General features: G+C 37.9%; 1 protein-coding gene across 1 annotated transcript; it reads right to left on the minus strand.

Moving 5' to 3' along the window:
* Window positions 1-14,486: 14,486 nt before the first annotated feature.
* MRPS30 (mitochondrial ribosomal protein S30) lies at window positions 14,487-22,907 on the minus strand. Its single transcript, XM_043489057.1, has 5 exons — window positions 22,286-22,907; window positions 20,554-20,699; window positions 18,769-18,874; window positions 17,236-17,412; window positions 14,487-15,043 (listed from the first exon to the last, which is right to left on the minus strand). The coding sequence occupies exons 1-5, from the start codon at window positions 22,872-22,874 to the stop codon at window positions 14,754-14,756; spliced, it is 1,308 nt and encodes a 435-aa protein (XP_043344992.1). The 5' UTR covers window positions 22,875-22,907; the 3' UTR covers window positions 14,487-14,753.
* Window positions 22,908-23,296: the final 389 nt, after the last annotated feature.

A 23,296-nucleotide genomic window follows, 5' to 3' on the forward strand; every position in this document is an offset into this window, starting at 1 on the left:
CTGAGGGATGGGATGCAGAGGGAAGTGGGAGGGGGGGTTCAGGATGGGGAACACATGTACACCCATGGCTGATTCATGTCAGTGTATGTCAAAAACCACTACAATATTGTAAAGTAATTAGCCTCCAATTAAAATAAATAAATAAACAAATTAAAAAACAGCAACCAAAAAAAAAGAAAGAAAAATGCCAGGAAGTCAAATGGCTTGTATAAAGCAGATGGGAAGAAAAAAAGAAGAGTGTTGTTTTAAGAAGCTAAGTCTGCAGTTATGTGTTATGTAGAATATATCACTAATATAGTTTTGTGTTCTTAATTTTAATGTTTTGTTTTTCCAGTTTAGGGGCTTCCCTCACGGCTCAGACGGCAAAGAATCTGCCTGCAATGCAGGAGACCCAGGTTCAATCCCTGGGTCGGGAAGATCCCATTGAGAAGGAAATGGCAACCCACTCCAGGATTCCGTGTCTGGAGAATCTCATGGACAGAGGAGCCTGCTGGGCTATAGTCCATGGGGGTCACAAAGAGTTGGACATGACTGAGTGAGTAACATTTTCACTTTTCCAGTTTTCAAGTATTTCACTTTTTGTTGCAAATTTGCAGTGACATGTTTTATAGTTTCCAGTTCTATACTGAAATTTTCAATCTTTTATTCTATTCTTAACACAGTAAACATTAATTTAAAGTCTATTTCATAGTCCAAATATTTGGTGACCCTTTGGGTCTGTTTCTATTGTCTATTGTGTCTGCCAATTTTCATTCTGACCATCTTTCTCCTTTTGTGCCAAATCATTATATGGATAAATTATATTTGAAAACTTGCTTGTAGAATAATTTGATACCTAGGAACATGTTCTCTTTCTCCAAACTGGCATATTTCAAATTCTCAGGACACTAGAACTCTCAGGTCACATTAATCTACTTTCAAAACTTCAGATTTTTTAGGCTATCTAGTTGACTCAGTTCTAAACTATATTCTATGTGAATGGTTTACTTCTAGTTCACCCTTGTGGTTATTCAGGGTCATTTAAGGAATTCTACCACAGTCCCAACCTTGGAAATCCTGTACTATAATCTGTTCTTCTGACTTTACAAGACTATTAAAAGTCTTTCCAACTTTTCAGCCTCCTCTTCTTGGTTTGCAAATTGCCCCTGCAGAGCAAAAGCAGGCCCAGTACTAGGTCCACCTTTCTAGATTTCCATTTTCTTCCAGTTATCAGTCTGTTAATTACCCCACCCTGTTACCTCTCTAATGCCTTCAAGTGGAATTTGCTATATTTAGTCAGATATTATAGCAGGGAGATTAAGCTAAATAATCTTCCCACTATTTTTGGAAGCAGAAGTCAAAGGTTTCTTCTATTTTTGTTTTTTAATGGGTTAATTCTTAGCTTTGTAACCAGTTTGTGTTTGATTGCCATTTGGGCCTCTTCTCTAGTCTGATAAGGGCTCAACTCTGTAAGAGCATCCTAACCATTCTTCCACAACTGGTGAGGATGGTACTGCAGACAACTCAACAAAATACTCCGTATAGTGTCCAAACATTCTCTGGTTGGCAACTTTGGTTCCACAGAAATGGATAAGATTTCTCTTAAACTCATGATTAATAAACTGTCAAAACAAAACAAGTCAGGTTTCTTTGCCTTTCATTTAGCAGATATATGGAATGTAAGTTCATATATTTTGCCAGGTAACTTCTTTTATTAAAAGATCAGGTTTCAATTAATTATCTCAAATGAAATTGAACTCATTTGAATTCAATTTATCATTGCTATAATGTCTGTTGATAGAAAACAAAGACTTCTAAAGCCTAAGAGGCAATTATAAAGGTTAAATTTGACCACTGATAATACAAGTTCTTAATAGTAATCTGGACTTCAGGTGTCATAAACTCAAAGATTCATGGATAAAACATTAACACAAATTAGTTAAGTATAATGGATGATGTTGGCAAGTAAACAGAGGAGAAATGAGGAGCTACAGGACTGTGGCAAACTGGACACTGTATGTCTGCTCTACAGGGAAACAAAGCAGACAATTTCCAGCACCTGTCTATTGTAAACACACAAGAGTGTAAATCTAGAGTCACCAGATTTTACTATTTTTCAAAAGAACTTGAAAGCTGAATGTTTTATAACCCCTCTCCTTTTTAATATTGCAACTAAAACAAAAAGACTCAACACCATGTGTGGTAAAGATTAATGGCATAAATAGTACTCAGCTGCTAAACTAAATTATCCCTGATGCCCATTCTGATTTAAGTCCTGCCCACCTTCTTTCATATTGATTAATGATTAATTGCTGGGAGAAATATCAGTAACCTCAGATACACAGATGACACCATCCTTATGGCAGAAAGCAAAGAACTAAAGAGCCTCTTGATGAAAGTGAAAGAGGAGAGTAAAAAAGTTGGCTTAAAACTCAACACTAACAAAACTAAGATCATGGCATCTAGTCCCATCACTTCATGGCAAATAGATGGGTAAACAATGGAAACAGTGAGAGACTATTTTTGGGAGCTCCAAAATCACTGCAGCTGGTGACTGCAGCCATGAAATTGAAAGACACTTGGTCCTTGGAAGAAAAGCTTTGACCAACTAAGACAGCATATTAACAAACAGAGACATTACTTTACCAACAAAGGTCTGTCTAGTCAAAGCTATGGTTTTTCCAGTAGTCATGTATGGATGTGAGAGTTGTACTATAAAGAAAGCTGAGCACCAAAGAATTGATTCTTTTGAACTGTGGTGTTGGAGAAGACTCTTGAGAGTCCCTTGGACTGCAAGGAAATCTAAGCAGTCAATCCTAAAGGAAATTAGTCCTGAATATTCATTGGAAGGACCGATGCTGAAGCTGAAACTCCAATACTTTGGCCACCTGATGTGAAGAACCTACGCATTTGAAAAGACCCTGATGCTAGGAAAGATTGAAGGTGGGAGGAGAAGGGGACGACAGAGGACGAGATGGTTGGATGGCATCACTGACTTGATGGACATGAGTTTGAGCAAGCTCCGGGCATTGGTGATGTACAGGGAAGCCTGGCGTGCTGCAGTCTATGGGGCTCGGAAAGAGTCAGACATGACTGAGCAACTGAACTGACTGACTGAATGATTGGTTAAGGATTAAGAGAGTAAACTTATTGGAATGGTTCTGGAGATCCTAATAAAGCGCTTATAACAAAACTATTGCTAGTTTGAAAATAAAGGTCAAGTTTTATATGAACTGAAGACCCAGAGAAGTACTTTCCATGAGTAAGTTTTCATTTTCCTAAGATCATGACAGTTTGCAGTAATTCAAACTTAGAATTAAAATGATAAAAAGTACAGACAGCTCATTTATAAAGCTACTTGGTTACATATTTCTGCATCTTATATATCTCTACAAGATAAATAAGGTCATAAGGCCATAGCAAAAATGAATATAATAATTGCTATTTTATATATATCACATCTTAAAAAACACTAAAGGTTTGAATATCTTTGTATCAATTCACAATTTTTATAAAAACATTCCAAAAGTGTGTGCTTGAATTAAAATATTAGATTAGAAGCATCAAGCTTCTAATCATTTATACAGTTATCTATTTGAGAATAAAAATTGGTTACTTTCTTCTGCCTTCATCATTTCTAAACTGGTTGATACATGTTTTTGCTATATGTCACCAATGTAAAACTTAATTTACTGTGTCCAAAAGCTAAAGAGGTAAAAAAGACAAATGAGCTCTCAATTGCATGTATAATCTTGGGCTTCCCATCAATTCATTCTCAGAGAACACTGTTGCTGTTGCTAGTCACTAAGCTGTATCTGACTCTATGTAACCCTATGGACTGCCAGTCTCCTTTGTCCATGGAATTCTCAAGGCAAGAATACTGGAATGGGTTGCCATTTCTTTCTCCAGAGGATCTTTTCAACCCAGGGATTGAACTTGCATCTCCTGTGTTGGGAGATGGATTCTTTACCACTGAGCCACCGGAGAAGACATTCCTTGCCTTTTAAGTCCAGTGGCAGTTCCTTTATATAATTTTGGAAGGGCTTCTCTTTTAACTCAGTTGGTAAAGAATCAGGCTGCAAAGCAGGAGACCACGGTTTGATTCCTGGATTGGGAAGATCTGCTGAAGAAGGGATAGGTTACCCATTCCAGTATTCTTGGGCTCCCCCTGTGGCTCAGCTGGTAAAGAATCTACCTGCAATGCGGGAAACCTGGGTTCGATCCCTGCATTGGGAAGATCCCCTGGAGAAGGGAAATGTTACCCACTCCAGGATTCTGTCCTGAAGAATTCCATGGACTGGATAGTCCATGGGGTTGCAAAGAGTTGGAGACGACTGAGCCACTTTGACTTAACATAATTTTGAAAATAAATCAAATTATCTTATAACCATAATTACCTTTTAAAAATGCAAAAAAGCCAAAATACAACCTACACATTAAACCTCAAACTTATGTCCAAACTATTATAAATGTTTTAGAAGCCAATTTCAAGTGTCGAAAATTATTAACAGACGTTTTGTAGTGAAAAGCAGAACTGTGTAGGATGACAGTAACACAAAATGTAATCAAGATCTGAAACAGAAGTTGGTGTTTTTACATAAAGGGGGGAAAAAAAAACAAAGACATGTGATCAAGAAATGGAGGTTCATTTTGTACTAAAGATGATGTCCAGAACATTTTATTTAAAGCAGGCAAATTATCAGAATACTCTTAAAGCTATATAGTCTGATAAGCTATAGTTAATGAAGAGATAAGCTTATTTGGATGGCAACTATTGCTGTATATTAATCTATACTATGCTTATTACACACTGAGACAGTGACCATGTCTGTACATTTGGAATATTATTACCTATAATTTTCACCCTTTGTGGAGTGTCTTAATACTCCTTGGTTTTAATTTTTTTTATTGCTTTTGTTGTTTGACTTAATGAAACTATTTAACCAAACTTTGGAATACTAAGGCCTTTCATAAGAAATTCAAACTTGCCCAATCAAATATTGACCAATGTCAATATTATACACTTGTGGGCTTTTTATTTCTATTCTAAATATTCTATGTAGCAATTTTTCCCATTAATCTTCCTTTTCTTATTTTTTCCTGCCTATATCCAAAGCCACAGTTTTCCCAACTTTTATAATAAGTAGTTAAAAATTATTTCTCCTAATATATTTATGTGAATTAACCTTAACTCACATTTAATTTAACCATTATCCACAATGGGCTAGAACTTAACATAAAATACAGTATGTATAGCAATTAACCTGACTGGTCTATTAAAATATCTGAAGAAAAAAATCTAAGGTTTTTGTGTCTCTTGTTATTGTTCAGTCACTAAAGTCCTCTTCAACTCCTTGCCTGTCCTCCACTATCTCCCAGAGTTTGCTCAGATTCATGTCCACTGAGTTGATGATGCTTTCTAACCATTTCATCTGCTGCTGCCCCCTTCTCCTTTTACCTCCAATCTGTCCCAGCATCAAAGTTTTTTCCAATGAGTCAGCTCTTTGCATCAGATGGCTGAAATATTGGAGCTTCAGCATCAGTCCCTCCAATGAACAGTCACGGTTGATTTCCTTTAGGACAGACTGGTTTGATCTCTTTGCAGTTCAAGGGACTCTCAAGAGCTCCCTTCACCACACAATTTGAAAGCATCGGTTCTTCGGTGCTCAGCCTTCTTTACAGTACAACTCTCACATTCATACATGACTACTGAAAAAAACTATCTTTGACCATAGGGACCTTTGTGGGCAAAGTGACATCTCTGCCTTTCAATATGTTATCTAGGTTTGTCATAGCTTTTCTTCCAAGGAGCAAGCATCTTTTAATTTCATGGCTGGAGTCACCATCTACACTGATTTAGAGCCCAAGAAAAAAATCTGTCACTGCCTCCACCTTTTACTTTTCTATTTGCCATGAAGAAATGCAACCAGATGCCATGATCTTAGTTTTTCAATGTTGGGTTTTAAGCCAGCTTTTTCACTCTCCTCTTTCACCCTCAAGAGACTACTTAGTTTCTCTTCACTTTCTGCCATTAGAGTGGTATTATTTGCATATCTGAGGTTGTTGACATTTCTCCTGGCAATCTTGATAATAGCTTGTTATTCATCGAACCTGGCATTTTGCATGATATACTGCATATAAATAAACAGAGTAGCAATATACAACTTTGATGTACTCCTTTCCCAAATTTGAACCAGCCAGTTGTTCCATATTCGGTTCTGTATGCCAGTACAAAACTGGCATATGGGTTTCTCAGGAGACAGGTAAGGTGGTCTGGTATTCCCATCTGTGGTCCGGTATTCCCATCTCTTTACAAAGTTTCCACAGTTTGTTTTGATTCACATAGTCAAAGGTTTTAGTGTAGTCAATGAAGCAGAAATAGAAATGTTTTTCTGGAATTCCCTTGCTTTCTCCAGATCCAGCAAATGCTGGCAATTTGATATCTGGTTCCTCTTTTCCTTAAACTCAGCTTGTATATCTGGAAGTTCTCAGTTCACATACTGTTAAAGTTTAGCTTGAAGAATTTTGAGCTTTACCTTGCATGTGAAATGAGTTCAATTGTATAGTAGTATGAACATTCTTTGGCACTGCCCTTCTTTGGGACTGCAATGAAAACTGACATTTTCCTGTCCTGTGGCCACTGTTGAGTTTTCCAAATTTGCTGACATATTGAGTGCAGTACTTTAACAACATCATCTTTTAGGATTTTAAGTGGTTTAGCTGGAATTCCATCACCTCTACTAGCTTTGTTCATTGTAATGTTTCCTAAGGCCCACTTGACTTCACACTCCAGGATGTCTGGCTCTAGGTGCGTGACTACACCATTGTGGTTTCCCAGGTCATTAACATCTCTTTTGTATAGTTCTTCTATGTATTCTTGCCACCTGTTCTTAATCTCTTCTCCTTCTGTTAGGTCTTTACTGTTTCTGGACTTTATCATGCCCATCCTTGCATGAAATGTTCTTTCGATATCTCCAATATTCTTGAAGAGATCTCTATAGTCTTCCCCATTCTATTTTCCTCTATTTCTTTGCATTGTTCATTTAAGGCCTTCTTATCTCTCCTTGCTATTCTCTGGAACTCTGCATTCAGTTGGATGTATCTTTCCCTTGTCTTTCACTTTTCTTCTTTCCTCAGCTATTTGTAAAGTCTCCTCGGACAGCCACTTTGCCTTCATGCATTTCTTTTTCTTTGGGATGATTTTGGTCAATGTCTCCTGTACAATGTTAGGAATCTCCATCCATAGGTCTTCAGGCACTCTGTCTAGTAACTAGCCCTTCTGCTGTGTCCATTAACTAAGTTTTCTGTTTACAGGAACCAACTACTTAAGAGTAAGTTAAATATATGTATGATGAAACACTTGAATTTTACTGAATAAAATTTTCTTAAGTAACATATATTCAAGAAATGCTTTTTCAAATATAATTTCATAATAAAGTTGTTTCTGATGGAGTGCAAATTGACATAAGATGGTGGTTCCATATTAGAGTCAAGTCAAGAAAGAGAACTAGTTTTTTGAGCTAAAATGAATTTTTATTTTTAAAAATATGTATTTTCTGGGAAACTTATGAAACTGAAAAATTAGGGAAAAATCACCCTAATTTTAATCACCAGGCCTATTCAGTTACAGTGGTGATGTTAACAGTTCAGCTACGAAACACAAAACTGAAATCATATTGCAATTTTTAATGTGCTTATAAATATATTTAAATCTGTGAAACTTGATAAGGTCATCTAAGGAAAGATTATGAATAAAAAAAGATGGAGCCTAGAGCAGAAGTCTGAGGTATATAAATATTTAAACAAAAATTAGAAGAACAGCAGAGAGACGTGAAAGAATGGTCCAAGAGATAGGAAGAAAACAGAATATGTTCCATTGAAGGCAATAAAAGACACCACTCTAAGAATGAAGGGGTAGTCATTCACCCCTTCATTAAAGTCAAGTCATTCATTAAAGTCAAGTCAGAGAACTGTCCAGTGATTTTACTACATGAAGGTTAATGATGACCTGTGCTGGTAAGCAGCTTCAGAGGAACCCAAGATCAATTGGACCTATGTACCTCATGACACTCAACCTTAAAATTCCTGAGTTAATGAGCTAATTAAATGAGCCTTTCACAAAATAAATGTATAGCAATCAACAGTAGCTATTACAAAGCCATTTTTGAAGCTATAAAAGCTATAAAATGAAAAATTCATTCTCAATTACACAAAAATTTAGGCCTATATATGAAATGTGAGGAAATCTTCATAAAGAAAACTGTGCAACTTTGCTGAGATTAAAAAAACTAAATAAATGAGGTATACCTGATTTCAAACTTGAAAGATTGACTACCTTAAGTTCATTAATTCACATCTATGCAACAAACTTCTTCTGAAGATTTTTTTGATGGAGACCATGTTTTAAAGCCTTTATTGAATTTGTTATATTGCTTGTTTTGTTTTGGTTTTTTGGCTGTGAGATATGTGGGATCTTAACTTCCTAATCAGAGATAGAACCTGTACCCTCTGCATTGGAAGGTGAAGTCTTATCCACTGGACCACCAGGGAAGTCCCTCAACAAACTCTTGAGTGTTTACTTATATGATTCTAGACACCTGGTGTGAATCAGCAAATGAGACACATAAAGGTCAAAGCTGGCAGTTTTATCTAAACTAGCAGACTTTAATAGGAACAACAGGTACTGTTCACCATTAAACATCTATTGTGGGTTGACTAATTGAAATATCCTTCTATTAATACTTACCCATTTTTGCCTTTTTAAACAAGAATACGAATTTTATCAAAAGCCGTATTTTTTTGCATTGATCTACTAAAGTTTGCTATTAGCATATTTCTATACATCAATCCAGTACCAAGTTTCGTAACTCTACCCTATCAGGGTGGATTTTTAAATTACTGTTGAATTCGGTAATGTGGCATTTTATTTAGGATTTCTAAATTTATACATTCAGAAGTGTATGGGATTTCTAAATGTGCATTTTTGGTTTTTTTTTTTTTTTTTTTTAGTTGAGATGAGTTAATAAAAATAAATTGGGTAGCACTCCAAATTTGAAGTTTACTTCATGAAAATTTTAAAGAATTCACAGATAAATTGTATTGTTCTGAAGCCTTGTCAGAGGGTATCTTAGAAGTATTTTCCATTTCTTCCATGCTCCATTTAAGTTTTCTATTTGTACTCAATCATTTCATTTCTCAGGCAAAAATATCCAAGATTGTTATCTATCTAGAGACTCCATCAAGTGTATTACTTTCCCTTTTCCAATTCTAAACGTTTCCTTTTTTTCCTCTTGATTGGATTTGCTACAATAGTAACTCTTTTCCTGACACTGGAGGGCTAGGATAAAGAACCAGTTATTGCATCTACTTGTCAAGTCTGTTCTTTCAATTCACTGTCTTCTACATTTAATTTTCTTCTGATTTTCTTTAGTTTTTTAAAACTCTTCTAGCAAATGTTGGTTTTATTTCCTTACTGTAAATAAACACATAACATTATAAGCTTGCCATTAAGTACACTAGTGAGCAGGCTTCAAATATAAGACTATAAAGCAAGGTTATGATGCTCTCCCAGAGTTGAGATTAGTAAACATTTCTTTGTACTTCATGTTTTATCTTTTAAAATGTATGTGGCTTTACCCATTCTACTCCATGTGTGTTAATAGAAAAATAGTTTTTCCAGGTATTAAAACAAAGTAAGTTGACAACTGCAAAAAGAAGGTGGGTTATATTTATTCAGTGATTCTCTTACATACCTTCATGTATTCCTAGGAGTAAATATATTCAAAATAACTTTGGCTGTATCCAACTAGTTTTTAAGACAGGATTTGCATTTCAGTCTAAAGTTTTACTTACACTAATACAACACTTTCTTGTACAAAGCATAGGAAAGGTACCATAGTCCAGATTATATAAAAGTACATCTGACATAAATGAAAAGGTAAGATAACTAGCTTTCATTTTTAGACTGTAATATAGCTCTAGGAGAGTTTTATATTGAATATTTGGTGCAAGCAATAATCATTTATGTATATACTTTTACTTTCAAATGATTAGGTGTCTCCGATTTAAAACTATATTAGTAATTTCTGAATATACTGTGATGCAGAGTTCATGACTTGTATGATTCCTGTTTTTGAGAATTTCTGACACTTTCTGTGGTCTACTAAATAATTTTGTATACATATTCTATCACATTTTAAAAGGCCTATTTTGTTTGTAAGATACCAAATTTTATTAAGTCAACTTTACTAATTATTCCTCATTTTTAGTTACTTCAACTTCTTAAGACTAACATTTCACACACTGACTACAATCTGTAACACAAAATGACATTTTAACACTAGATTCTTTTTGTTGCCTTGAATTGTTGGAAATTTAGGTGCTCACCCTGCTTTATGCTTACTTTTGCCTAGTACAACTTTGTATACTCATTACATTTATTCATTTTGAATTCTCCATTCATTGGTTCCTCTATTAAATCACGTGATAATCAACTACATTTTTAATAAATGTGTAAGAGACTTGGATGTTCTGACATTTTTTCAACTGTCCTAACCTATCTATATATTGGGGCTTCCCAGGTGGCACTAGTGGTAAAGAACCCGCCTGCCAACACAGGGAAGAAAGAGGCTCAGGTTAAATCCCTGGGTTAGGAAGATGCCTTGGGGAAGGAAATGGCAACCCACTCCAGTATTCTTGCCTGGAGAATCCCATGGGCAGAGGAGCCTGGCAGGCTACAGTCCACGGGGTTGCAGAGTCAGACACGAAAAAGAGTCAGACACAACTGAAGCGACTTAGCAATGCTACATTGTTCCCTAATGTTGTGTTATATGCAAATATGACACCAGTTAGATTTTGTTTCTTAGTAAACAACTTTTTTTCTGGAAAAGCTTTTAGAAAACACCCTATTTGGGGTAAACCAAGTAAACACCAAATTCCCAGGTAAATCTTGAACCTTTCACCTTCATTCACAGACCTATCCACTTACTCTTCCTCCTGTTTTTGAAAAATGCCATCTATGAAGAACCAATTCAAATGCTACTTTCTCCAAGGAAAGTTCCTAGGATCCATGTCAGTCAGAATTAACATTTCCTTTATCTGAATTTATATCACTGATGTACCGCTGCAGCAGTGACTAGATCTATAGTGTATCTATAGATACACTGGAGAGTATCTACCACAGACTCTGGAGTCAGAACACCTTGGTTCAAATTCTAATCTGTCTCTTTCTAGTTGTGTGATCTTCAATAAGTTGTTGTACTCTCTGTGTAATGCATCTGCAAAATGAGAATAATAGCACCTAGCTCATGAAATTTTTGTGATGATTAAATGAGCTGATATCAATAAAGTATCTAAACGCTCTAGAATATAGTAAGAGCTATTTGAAGTCCTGACATGTATGCATAGGTGTGTATGTGTAATACATGTGTTCTACATCACCGGTAATGAGAAAAATTGTTGTGAAAGAGTAAAACAGGTGCTACCACAGAGGGAGAAGTATGCAATGGATGGGACAATTAAATGCAATCTGTTTAGACAAGTTTGTGAGATTACTCTGTTTTATGGAAGCAGAAATCAACGATGGTAACTCAAATTGCCCAAGGTTCAATTAGTTAGAAAGTGAGAGCCCAGACCAAGGGATATTTTATTTGGAGCTTGATAAGGTTGTGCCGTCTACACCTGTTTTTTTTTTTTTTTTTAAAAGAAGGATGAATGAGAATGCAATATCCAACTTGGAACAAACAGGACCAAGGGTAGAAAACATATTCCAAGCTCTGGAAACAGATTAAATAAAAGACTGGTGGAGTGAAAATACATGGCATTCTACAAAAAAAAAATCAAAGTAAAGCTGGAACATTCAGCACAAGGCATCACAAAGTAGGCACTTGGCTGAAATGAATTATTAATACAACTTTCAAATATTATTCTTTCAGTTTAGCAGTCTTTTGCAGTAAATAACCCCTTCTAGATGAAGCATCTATTCCATATAACGTGGTCCATTTCCAAGACCTCTGTCTTGAAAGAATGGGAGGAAAGGAGAGAAGGAAGAAGAAAGAAAAATAGCATTTGTCATTAACTACAGTAAAGAGGTTATATAAAATATTAAGTGTTAACAAGGTTATACAAATGTAATTAGGGGAATTCCCTGGCAGTCCAGTGGTTAGAGCTCCACGCTTCCACTGCAGGCAGACATAGGTTCTATCCTGGCTGAGGAACTAAGACCCTGAATGCCACACAGCATGGCCAAAAAAAAAAAAAAAAAAAAAACCCAAGAGCAACAACAAAGGTAATTTTTGGATGAACCTTAATTATTAGCAAGAATAACAATTTTACCAACTGACAAGTGATTTTGAAACATAACAAACCTAGCTTCCCAATCTTTGGGACAGAACAAATGCAACTAGCAGAAATATATTAATGTTATTTCTAAGGTGTAAGAATCATCAGGTATATTACTCATCATCTGTGAAACCTTATTAATGTCACTTTAACTTCCTTGAGTCAGTTTCCTATTTGTACAAAATATTGTTCATGTTTTGAAGGGATTTGTGTAGGGATCTGAAACTCTGTGCCATGTTATTATAACAATATTAAAAAGAAAAAACAAAACATGTACATATTCTCAAGCATTTGAATTACTGTCTTTATATTTTAAAGCCACAGAAAATGGAGCAGGACCTGTGGAGTCTTCCAGGGCACAGAACTCCTGTATCCCCCATCTCTTATTTATAGAAAACCTTTAGCCTCCAAGGCCTTCCCTGAGTTCCAAACAGCAAATTCAATCAGAGAGTGAGACAATGCAGAAACAAGCAAAAATAGTCAGGCAAGACAACACTCAAACTACCACACAATTGCACTCATCTCACACGCTAGTAAAGTAATACTCAAAATTCTCAAAGCCAGGCTTCAGCAATACATGAACCGTGAACTTCCAGATGTTCAAGCTGGTTTTAGAAAAGGCAGAGGAACCAGAGATCAAATTGCCAACATCTGCTGGATCATCAAGAAAACAAGACAGTTCCATAGGAACATCTATTTCTGCTTTATTGACTATGCCAAAGCCTTTAACTGTGTGGATCACAATAAACTGTGGAAAATTCTGAAAGAGATGGGAATACCAGACCACCTGATTTGCCTCTTGAGAAACCTGTATGCAGGTCAGGAAGCAACAGTTAGAACTGGACATGGAACAACAGACTGGTTCCAAATAGGAAAAAGAGTACGTCAAGGCTGTATATCGTCACCCTGCTTATTTAACTTATATGCATAGTACATCATGAGAAACGCTGGGCTGGAAGAAGCACAAGCTAGAATCAAGATTGCCAGGAAAAATCAGATACCACCACTCTTATGGCAGAAAGTGAAGAGGAACTAAAAAGCCTCTTGATGAAAGTGAAAGAGGAGAGTGAAAAAATTGGCTTAAAGCTCAACATTCAGAAAACTAAGATCAAGGCATCCGGTCCTGTCACTTCATGGCCAATAGATGGGGAAACAGTGGAAACAGTGAGACTTTATTTTTGGGGGCTCTAAAACCACTGCAGATGGTGATTGCAGCCATGAAATTAAAAGACACTTGCTCCTTGGAATGAAAGTTATGACCAACCTAGACAGCATATTAAAAAGCAGAGACATTCCTTTGTCAACAAAGGTCCGTCTAGTCAAAGCTATGGTTTTTCCAGTAGTCATGTATGGATGTGAGAGTTGGACCATTAAGAAACCTGAGCTGAAGAATTGATACAGTTGAACTGTAGTGTTGGAGAAGACTCTCGAGAGTCCCTTGGATAGCAAGGAGATCCAACCAGTCCATCCTAAAGGAGATCAGTCTTGGGTGTTCATTGGAAGGACTGATGTTGAAGCTGAAACTCCAGTACTTTGGCCACCTGATGCGAAGAGCTGACTCATTTGAAAAGACCCTGATGCTGGGAAAGATCGAGGGCTGGAGGAGAAGGGGACGACAGAGGATGAAATGGTTGGATGGCATCACCGACTCCATGGACATGAGTCTGGGTAAACTCCGGGAGTTGGTGATGTACAGGGAGGCCTGGCGTGCTGCGGTTTATGGGGTCACAAAGAGTCAGACATGACCAAGCGACTGAGCTGAATCGAAATGAAGACAAAATAATACATAGTCATAAAACAAAGTCACAGACCTTTAGTTCCTCCTTGAGGGTTATAGTTAATATTCTGAGACCCCAGCCAAGTTGGAATCAGGTTGATAATGTTGACTCCCAAAATACCACCAGATTATCTCATTACCATCCATTCAGAAGAAGGTCCATAAGCTGATCAGGCACCCTGCTTCCCTCCTCCTTCCCTAGCATTAAAGCTAAAATTCTACCTCAAATTAAAATCATTCTTTAGGACATTAGTCTGTCATCTTCTCAGCTTGCTGGCTTTCCAAATAAAGTCATTTTTCCTTGCCCCAACTCCTTGTTTCTCAGATTACCGGCCTGTCATGCAGTGAGTGGTATGCAGTAAGTTACAGAAACACACAGAGACAATTAAACTCAAGTATTGAAGATTATTCAATTGGTCTCATCAGTTAGTCACATATGAATGAAATTATTTTAATCAACATACTGTATCTAAAATTAAATCTCTTAGTTTTGTATTTTGAGCAGAATGAAAGGTCTAATCACAGGTTAACATAAAGAAACATTTGTCTCAAAATCAATGTATTTAATATCTGACAGAAGTCTCATTACCAAAATTCCTTTTACTGTTCCTTCAGTGAAATTTCAGTATTCTCAGAGTCCCAAAGCAAATGTTTTTTCTTAATTTTCCAACAGCTGTGCTTTCTCTTCTTCTGGTCTATTTAGTAAAAAGTGAACTAACTGAAGTAAAACGTCATCATTAAAACCTTTGACATCATTATCTTCGATTGTTTCATAAAGAGGCTTACTTTGTGTTCCCCAACATATATTTTTCCGAGGGTTGTCTTGATCAGCTTGTGCAGTCAGTGCTAAAGTGTTTAACTGGTAACAGAAAAAAGAGAAGTATTTTCCATCTGTGATCACACCCTGGGAGACAAAAGGTCGAGTAACGTCTGCTTCACTCCAGAATCCTGTAGAAGAAAAGTTATGCTGAAACTTATATGTAGAATATATTTTACCAAAACAAAATACACACACTAGAGGACATAAAATACCCCTATAACCTGGATATTTTACCTACTAAATTTCTAAAGATCTCAATGTTTTCACTATCTTCTCCACCCTAATCCTATATTCCATTTCTGCATCAAGAACTATTTCCTTCCAGAATTCTAGGATCCCCAAAGTTCATGATACACTTTTTCGACAACTTTGGACTTCATCAGATCTCAACCTTAGCTCACTTCACCTAAGAAGAGAAGTGAGCTCCATTTATGCAGATGTCTCCACATCGTTATTCACCAACCCTAAATATGTTCGAATTTCCCTTATACCAGCAGCATCTACCACCCAATAACCATTACAGACATTTACTTCACCAAATCTACAAAAAAAAAAAGCCCTCAGAAAAACCCTTGACTTTCTAAGAACTTCAACCATGTAGCTAGTTATTAGATGAATTCTATGTCCTAATTTATATTTCAAAATTAGTTTTATGAGTTGTTTTCATTTTGCCTAGTGTATTTTATGTCATCATAAGGTTCCAGGATATCTGAATATCTTTATTATTCAAATTTTCTGGCTGTCTCTTGGTACAGGTTGACTGGCTTTAATACTTTTAAATTCAAGGGCCACACAGTAAGTTGTAAGTTTTGCCACATATATATTTTATATCAACTTTAATGCTGCTGTTGCTGCTAAGTCACTTCAGTCATGTCTGACTCTATGCAACCCCATAGATGGCAGCCCATGAGGCTCCCCCGTCGAAGACAGCCAATAAACAGTATTGTTAAAATACAGAATTAATTATAATATAAAAAGTACTTTATTTTTTATGAATAAACTACACCATTCTAACATCTTTAAGAAAGTTTCCTCTTAATTTTTCTGATTGTCTACTTGTATTCCTACTCTTATCTATTTAGTTCTATTATAAAGACATAAGTCAACAATTGTGAGTATGAGGTTAAAAATATATATACAGAGGAAAAAAAAAGATAAGGCTGGCAATAATTAAATCACTGTTAAAACTCCTCCTGGATGTTTATATAGGAGTAGGAGCAACCTAAGTATGTATTATATTACTTCTGGTTTTGCAATAAAAGTCAAGTGGTCCACAATGGGCTCTGAAAGTCTTCTGTGACATGCCCCCAGCTTCCTCTATCTCACCCCAGCTCCCCATCCTCATTCTCCCACTCCCTTTCTTCATCAGCCTTCATCTGCTCCTTGAACACGTCAAGTCTCTTCCTACCTCAGAGCTACCTGTCATTCCCTTTGCCTGGAAGTGTCCTTCCCACAAGTTTATGCAGAGGCGGCTCCTCATCCTTCAGGTCTCTGTTCAAATGAAAGTCTTTAGAGACCTCCCCTGAATTAACTCTAAAAGTCTAAAGTGATTCTGCCCCATGCCTCATTTATACCTGCACCCTATGCACATTCTACCCTTCATCTAGTGTATTCTCTTCAGAGCATCACCACTCGTTGGAACATTCCCTGAAGGAGGGAACGGCTATCCACTCAACTTTTCTTGCCTGGAGAAATGACAGAGGAGCCTGACGGGCTACAGTCCATGGGGTCACATAGAGTTGGACATGACTGAAGTGATTAATACTTTCAAAAACACTACATGTTTACTATCTTTTACTATCCCTACTACAATATAAGCTCCAGGAAAGCAGGATCTCTCTCATTCAACACTGTATCTCCAAAGCCAACAGTGCCTGATAACCATAAGCCATTAACTGAATGAACTGTCTCCCAATCTACACCCTAGATATGGTTCTCAAAGAAATTATACATGATAACTGTGATTTAATCTAAAATTTAATCCATGAAAGCAGTTCATTTTCTAGTTTCAGAAAGCTGTTATCATCTATAGAGTTGATTCAGTTAGCTAGTCTTTGAAATGTTTGAGAATATCATCAGAAAAAAATGCATTCACACAAAAATGGTCAAAGTAAAAGATGAGGGTAACTACCAAAGTTCCATTAACCAACTATAAATGTAAAATATCTAATTATGGATTTTAAAACAACTGCATTGTATGCCAATGCAAGTTTTCAAAATGTTAAGATTCTACCTACGTTTTAATCTAAAGAAAATAATTTGACCTGCTAAATTATTAAAATGTCTTCCAATAACATTGATGCCATAAAACTAGTTTTACCTTGATACATAGCCTGTGCTCCAGTCCAAGCAAAAAGGCTTGCAATAGCATTAGCTCTAAAAATGACTTCTATCTGATCAGCACAGTTTTGTTTCAAAAGCCGTTCCCTTTTTAATTTGTCAGGTAGCAGATGAAACTGGGTATGTCCGTAACAGAGTGGATCTGCTGTCTTTGTGCCTGTAAGCAAAATAAAAACATTTCAGATGAAATGCACAAGTAGGGAATATAGAAACATGTCCTCAGTATTTACTTCAAACGCATATATCTCTCTACTCATTATATGATCAGCACTCAAAATACATGAATGGAAAGCTTGGTTTACTTATTGTTTATAAAAAATTTCACCTGAAAGTACAATCTGCCAGCTATCATCAGTCAAAGGAATAGATGTAAAATTTATAATTCCCTATTACATCAGTTTTCTCACACTCCTTGGTCATCATTGGGAGCTTTGTTTTTCTCCTGGTCATATTCACCAAAGGATGCAAACATTTCATAACTTTAAAAACTTCCTTTATAATGCTGACATTCTTGATTTTAGTGGAAAGTCTTTTCAACCAAAAGTTCCCCACAATTCACTCTCCAAGACCACCACAGTGATTGAAAGAGGACTGATAAAACATGTTAGATAATCATGGGATTAATCTCCAAAATAAACAATTAGCTCATGCAGTTCAATATCAAAGAACAAATAACCCAATCAAAAAATGGACAGAAGACCTAAATAGACATTTCTCCAACAAAGGCATACAGATGGCCAAAAGTCACGTGGAAAGATGCTCAGCATCACTAACTATTAGAGAAGTGCAAAAGAAAACTACAGTGAGGTACTACATCAGTCAAAATGGCCATCATCAAAAAAATATACAAACAATAAATGCTGAAGGCGTGTGGAAAGGGGAACCTTCCTACACTGTTGGTGGGAATGTAAATTGATACATTCACTATGGAGAACAGCAGGGAGGTTCCTTAAAAAATTAAGAACAGAACTACCTGTGACCCGGCAGTCCAACTCCTTGGCACATATCTGGAGAAAACCAGAATTCCAAAAGATACATGCATCCTAATGTTCATAGCAGCCCTACTTACAAAAGCCAGGATATGCAAGCAACCTAAATATCCTTCAACAAAGGAATAGATAAAGAAGATGTGGGGTGTGTGTGTGTGTATATACATATGTACATGTATATGTGTGTGTGCACACACACACATGTGCACAATGGAATATTACTCAAGCATAAAAAGGAAAAGAATTATGCCATTTGCAGAGACATGCATAAACCTAGAGACTTTCATAGAGTAAAGCTAAATAATAAACTATAACTGTTTTTTAACCTTAAATACTGTAATTCAGTAGAAACATAAAATTTTAAATGCTAAGTTGAGAGAATATTTTCTTTCAATTTTCAGGTATGTTGCAACCTGAGATAAGTTACATTGTTCATGGACAGGCTGAACTTCTTGGTCATCAAAAATTAGTTATGCAAATTTGCACAGGACACTCTGAATACAATTATTAAAGGAGAAACTTACCAATAAAGATGGCATTTTCATATTGCCGTTTGAATAATGGGAGTTTGTCTGGCTTACAATTCTTAACAGGGACTTCTACAGGTACAGAATAATCCAGTGGCACAAACTTAAAGAAAAAAGTCATAAGTAAATTCACAGCAACACTAGCATATATTTACATTCTTAACAGTTAAAAATCTTAAAAATGAGATGCATTTACAAAATGATTAAACTCTACCATCTAACGGAGAAGACAATGGCATCCCACTCCAGTACTCTTGCCTGGAAAATCCCATGGATGGGAGAAGACAATGACATCCCACTCCAGTACTCTTGCCTGGAAAATCCCATGGATGGAGGAGTCTGGTAGGCTGCAGTCCATGGGGTCGCTAAGAGTCAGACATGACTGAGCAACTTCACTTTCACTTTTCACTTTCATGCATTGGAGAAGGAGATGGCAACCCACTCCAGTGTTCTTGCCTGGAGAATCCCAGGGATGACAGAGCCTGGTGGGCTGCCGTCTACTGGGTTGCACAGAGTCAGATATGACTGAAGCAACTTAGCAGCAGCAGCAGCAACCATCTAAAGATGGGCCAAATCTAGCCAGCTAACTGTTTTTCCAAATAAAGTTTTACTGGACACAGTCATATAAATTCATTTACATATGGTACAGTACTATTTTTACATAAGAACTGAGACTGCAACAGAAACTTACGGCCCCTAAAGCCTAAAATATTTACTATTTGGACGTTTGCAGAAGAAATGTGCCAACCTCTTGCATGGATAAACAGATAACATTCAGAATACACTTGTTTTCTCCAAAAGAACTGGATACCTACAAAATGAATACTTCTAGCTGTTAAAATGCCTCGATTTACAATGAGACAGGATAGTTCACTATAAATTAAAATCATAAACTATCATCAGTATTTTTGTATTAAGAAAATGGAAAGATTGGTATGGTCCTATAAACTGATGCCTAACCTCAGTTAAAATGATTATCTGACCTCTGCAGAATACACAGTTAAAAAGCTGAAAAAGCATTTCAGATGAGATGTACTCCAAATACACTTGAAAGGAAAGGGCTCTACCCAAAGCTTTTTATCCTTCCTAACCCATTACCTAGCACAGCGGGCCCCGACTCCTGGGCTACGGACAGGTACTGGCCCCTGGCCTGTCAGGAGCCAGGCTGTAAATTAAGAGGTGAGTAGCAGGTGAGTAAAGCCTTATCTGTACATACAGCTGCTCCCCGCTGCTCACAATACTGCCTGAGATCACAAACAACAGTGGTCTTAAAAGTATGTTTGAGACAACTTCAAACCTGCCATATTCAGTCAAGGCAGAATATCAAACTGCCACAAAAGCCCTGAAAAGCCGACCTCCATTTCCAACATCCTATCTTTGTGAAGCAGGGTATTCTGCAGTGACAGTAGGCAAAACGAGATTACAGAGTAGCAGGACATAAGTCACATGCTTTCGGAGGCACGGTCTCCCATCACCCCCAGATGGGACTGTCTAGTTGCGGCAAACAAACTCGGAGCTCCCACCGACTCTGCATGATGGTGAGTTCTATAGTTATTTCATTATATATCACAACGTAATAATAATAGAAATTAAGTGCACAATAAATGTAACACACTTGAATCATCCTGAAATCATTCCCCACCAACTCCTGCCCCAAGTCCAGGGAAAGACTGTCTTCCACAAAAACCAGTCCCTGGTGTCAAAAAAGTTAGGGACCACTGACCTAGCATGCTGATACTTCCTCCTCAACTGTGAACAGACACATAAGCAATACATCCTTACCTCAGGGAGCTGTCTGGATATTCGAATTTGGTTGTGTGGTTTATCATTTATTTGGTATCGCACAGCATCAACTCGACCTTTCCGATGACCACTAGGAATAATTTCTTCACCTCGCAACCAGTAGAAGTGAACTGGGCGGTTATAATCTATCGAAAGATATTCAAAACATTTTTATCTGATAATCTGAACAAATCTAGTTATTCTCAGAATACCAGGCTCAGCAATACAGAATTCAAGAACTGTGCTAATTGAAAATACACCAAAAATTTCTCTTTGGTGTAAGTTAAAGTTTGAATTATGTGATAACATAAACGATCACAACATAAACATAATGCTTAAACTGTTAATATCTACCTGTGCCACAGTACATTAAGCGTTGTGACCAAAGAAGTTTCTCAGTTAAGGATAAACACAAAATAAGAGCAACAGCAATCTCACTCACCAGATATAAAAAGTTTAGTAAGAGTCATAGCTGTCTCATGAATTACTAACTCAATCTTCACAATAACTCTCAAAGGTATGTATAATTGTCATCATCTCCATTACATACAAGAGGAACCTAGGTCTTGGGCAGAATGTCAACTTTCCCAGGCCATCAATCATGAACAAAAGTCTGTGATGCTTCCCTGGAGACTACTTCATTCCCAACTGGCAGGGAAGTAACAAGCACAGTACAAGACTCAGTTGAACACACACCTACAGTCATAGTAACATTAATTCAATAAATATTTATTAAGATACCTACAGGGGTGGCAGATACAAAATCATGAAAGCCTTAGAAACACTTATCTTTAAAACACTATCCATTAATTATTTTTCAAGCCTGCTTTTAACAGTAAAACAGAAGTTGCTGACTGTTTATTGGAAACCCAAAATGACTGGGTTTGAAGCCTGTCCTCCAAATCTACCGGCAATAGGTTCTTTGACTAAATACACTTTATGACTCTGTGCTTTGGGTTTGTTTGGTTTTTATGAAAACAGTGCTACCTACTGTAAATTTATTGTAAGTATAAAATTAGGCACATATAAAATACAAAACAAGGTCAGGCATACAGAAAGTACTGAATATACGTTAGGTATTTTAATCAATACCATCTTTAATCTTAACAGTTCTATGACCAAGTAGTACAATTATCGTATTCTCACCTTGAAAATGAGGAAAAACTAGGCCAAAATCGGCTTATAAACCGCCAAAAGGTCAGTAACTTTTTGGTGGAAGAGCGAAAAGGCTACCCCAGGTCTGTCACGCTCTCTAGGAGCCCCTTCTCTTAACCAACACTACACTTCCATTTGGCTGGACCTTCACTAAGCAGTAATAAGTTAGTAAGTGGAAGTACAGACACTACAACCCAGCCTCCGGACGCAGCCCTAGCTAGGAGCGAAAGGACTGGGAAAGAACTGACTAAGCAGAAAGAAATGAAGAGGGGGCAAATTTAGCCCAGAGAGAGATGCCTTACCAGGCTTCCCAGGTGGCGCTAGTGGTAAAGAACCTGCCTGCCACCGTAGAAGGCAGGAGAGCCGGCTCCATCCCTGGGAGGGAAAGATCCCCTGGAGCAGGGTACCGCAACCCACTCCAGTATTCTTGCCTGAAAAATTCCACGGACAGGGGAGCCTGGCGAACTACTGGCCATGAGGCAGCAAAAAGCAGGACACTACGGAAGCGACTTAGCACGCACCCCCGGTCCCCTACTATGCCCACCTCCCCCGCCCCGAAAGGCTGCCCGAGGCTCACCGAGGGCGGCGGCAGCCAGGACCGGATTGTAAGCGCTGAGCAAGCCGGTGAGGGAAGCTACCAGTTGGTTCAAGAAGGGTGAGGCGACGGTGTAGCGTTCCTGGTAGATGGGCGCACGCTTCTTGCGCCGCAGAAAGAGGTGCTCCTGCAGGAGGCAGTCACAGGCGGCGGCGCGAAGGGCAGCGAGGTCCAGAACCTGCGCGGGCTCCGGATCTGGCTGGGCAGGCGGCGGCGGTAGCCCCGACAGGAACACGGTCTTAGTGAAGCTCTGGTACCAGCGGTCAGCGTTCAGGGCGAAGGTCTGTGGGTAAACTACGTATTTCATGAACTGCATCTTGGTAAGAATTCGCAGCTTCTCGTCCACCGACTTGGCCGCGTGGACTGTGGCCTGCCATCGCTCCACTCGCCGCTGCCGTGCCGCCTTGCTGTCGGCAGTTAGGGAGGCCACGATCGGCGGGTAGCGCGCGACTGGGGCCGCCTTGACATCTGAGCCGGTCACTTCTGGAGCCGTGACGGCGGCCTCGGCCGCGGTGTGCAATGACAGCCCTGGACTACGGAGCACAAACCTCCAGCACTTGGTCACCGCCATCTTTTCCTGGGGTTTGCTCCCAGAAGTCAACTTTAGCAATTGTCCCTGCCTTCTTGCCGTAAGGACCAATCAGAAGGTGGACTCTGAGCCAGTCTTGGGGCGGACGATTCTTAGTGGGCTTGAGAAACCTTACGTCATTCACTTCTTAGCCAATCATAGAGCTTCTACAGCTTTGGTGTTTCGTGGACCTAGGAGTTTGTTGTTGAAAGGAAGAACTCGTGCTCTGATAGGTTTTCCGAGATGTGGCGGGGAGGAGTGAAACTTTTAAATAGGGGATGCTGCTTGTTTAGAAACGGCAAAAGTTTTGCCAGAAACATTTTAGGAACATTCTACAGCGAAACCTCTTTCCGTTGGCTAAATTTGCTCGTTTCATTTTTGGATATAACATCACTTTTCAATTTTTGTTCTTGGAGTTGAGACCT

This window comes from Cervus canadensis, chromosome 16 (assembly GCF_019320065.1).
Source record: "Cervus canadensis isolate Bull #8, Minnesota chromosome 16, ASM1932006v1, whole genome shotgun sequence".
NCBI lineage: Eukaryota > Metazoa > Chordata > Mammalia > Artiodactyla > Cervidae > Cervus > Cervus canadensis.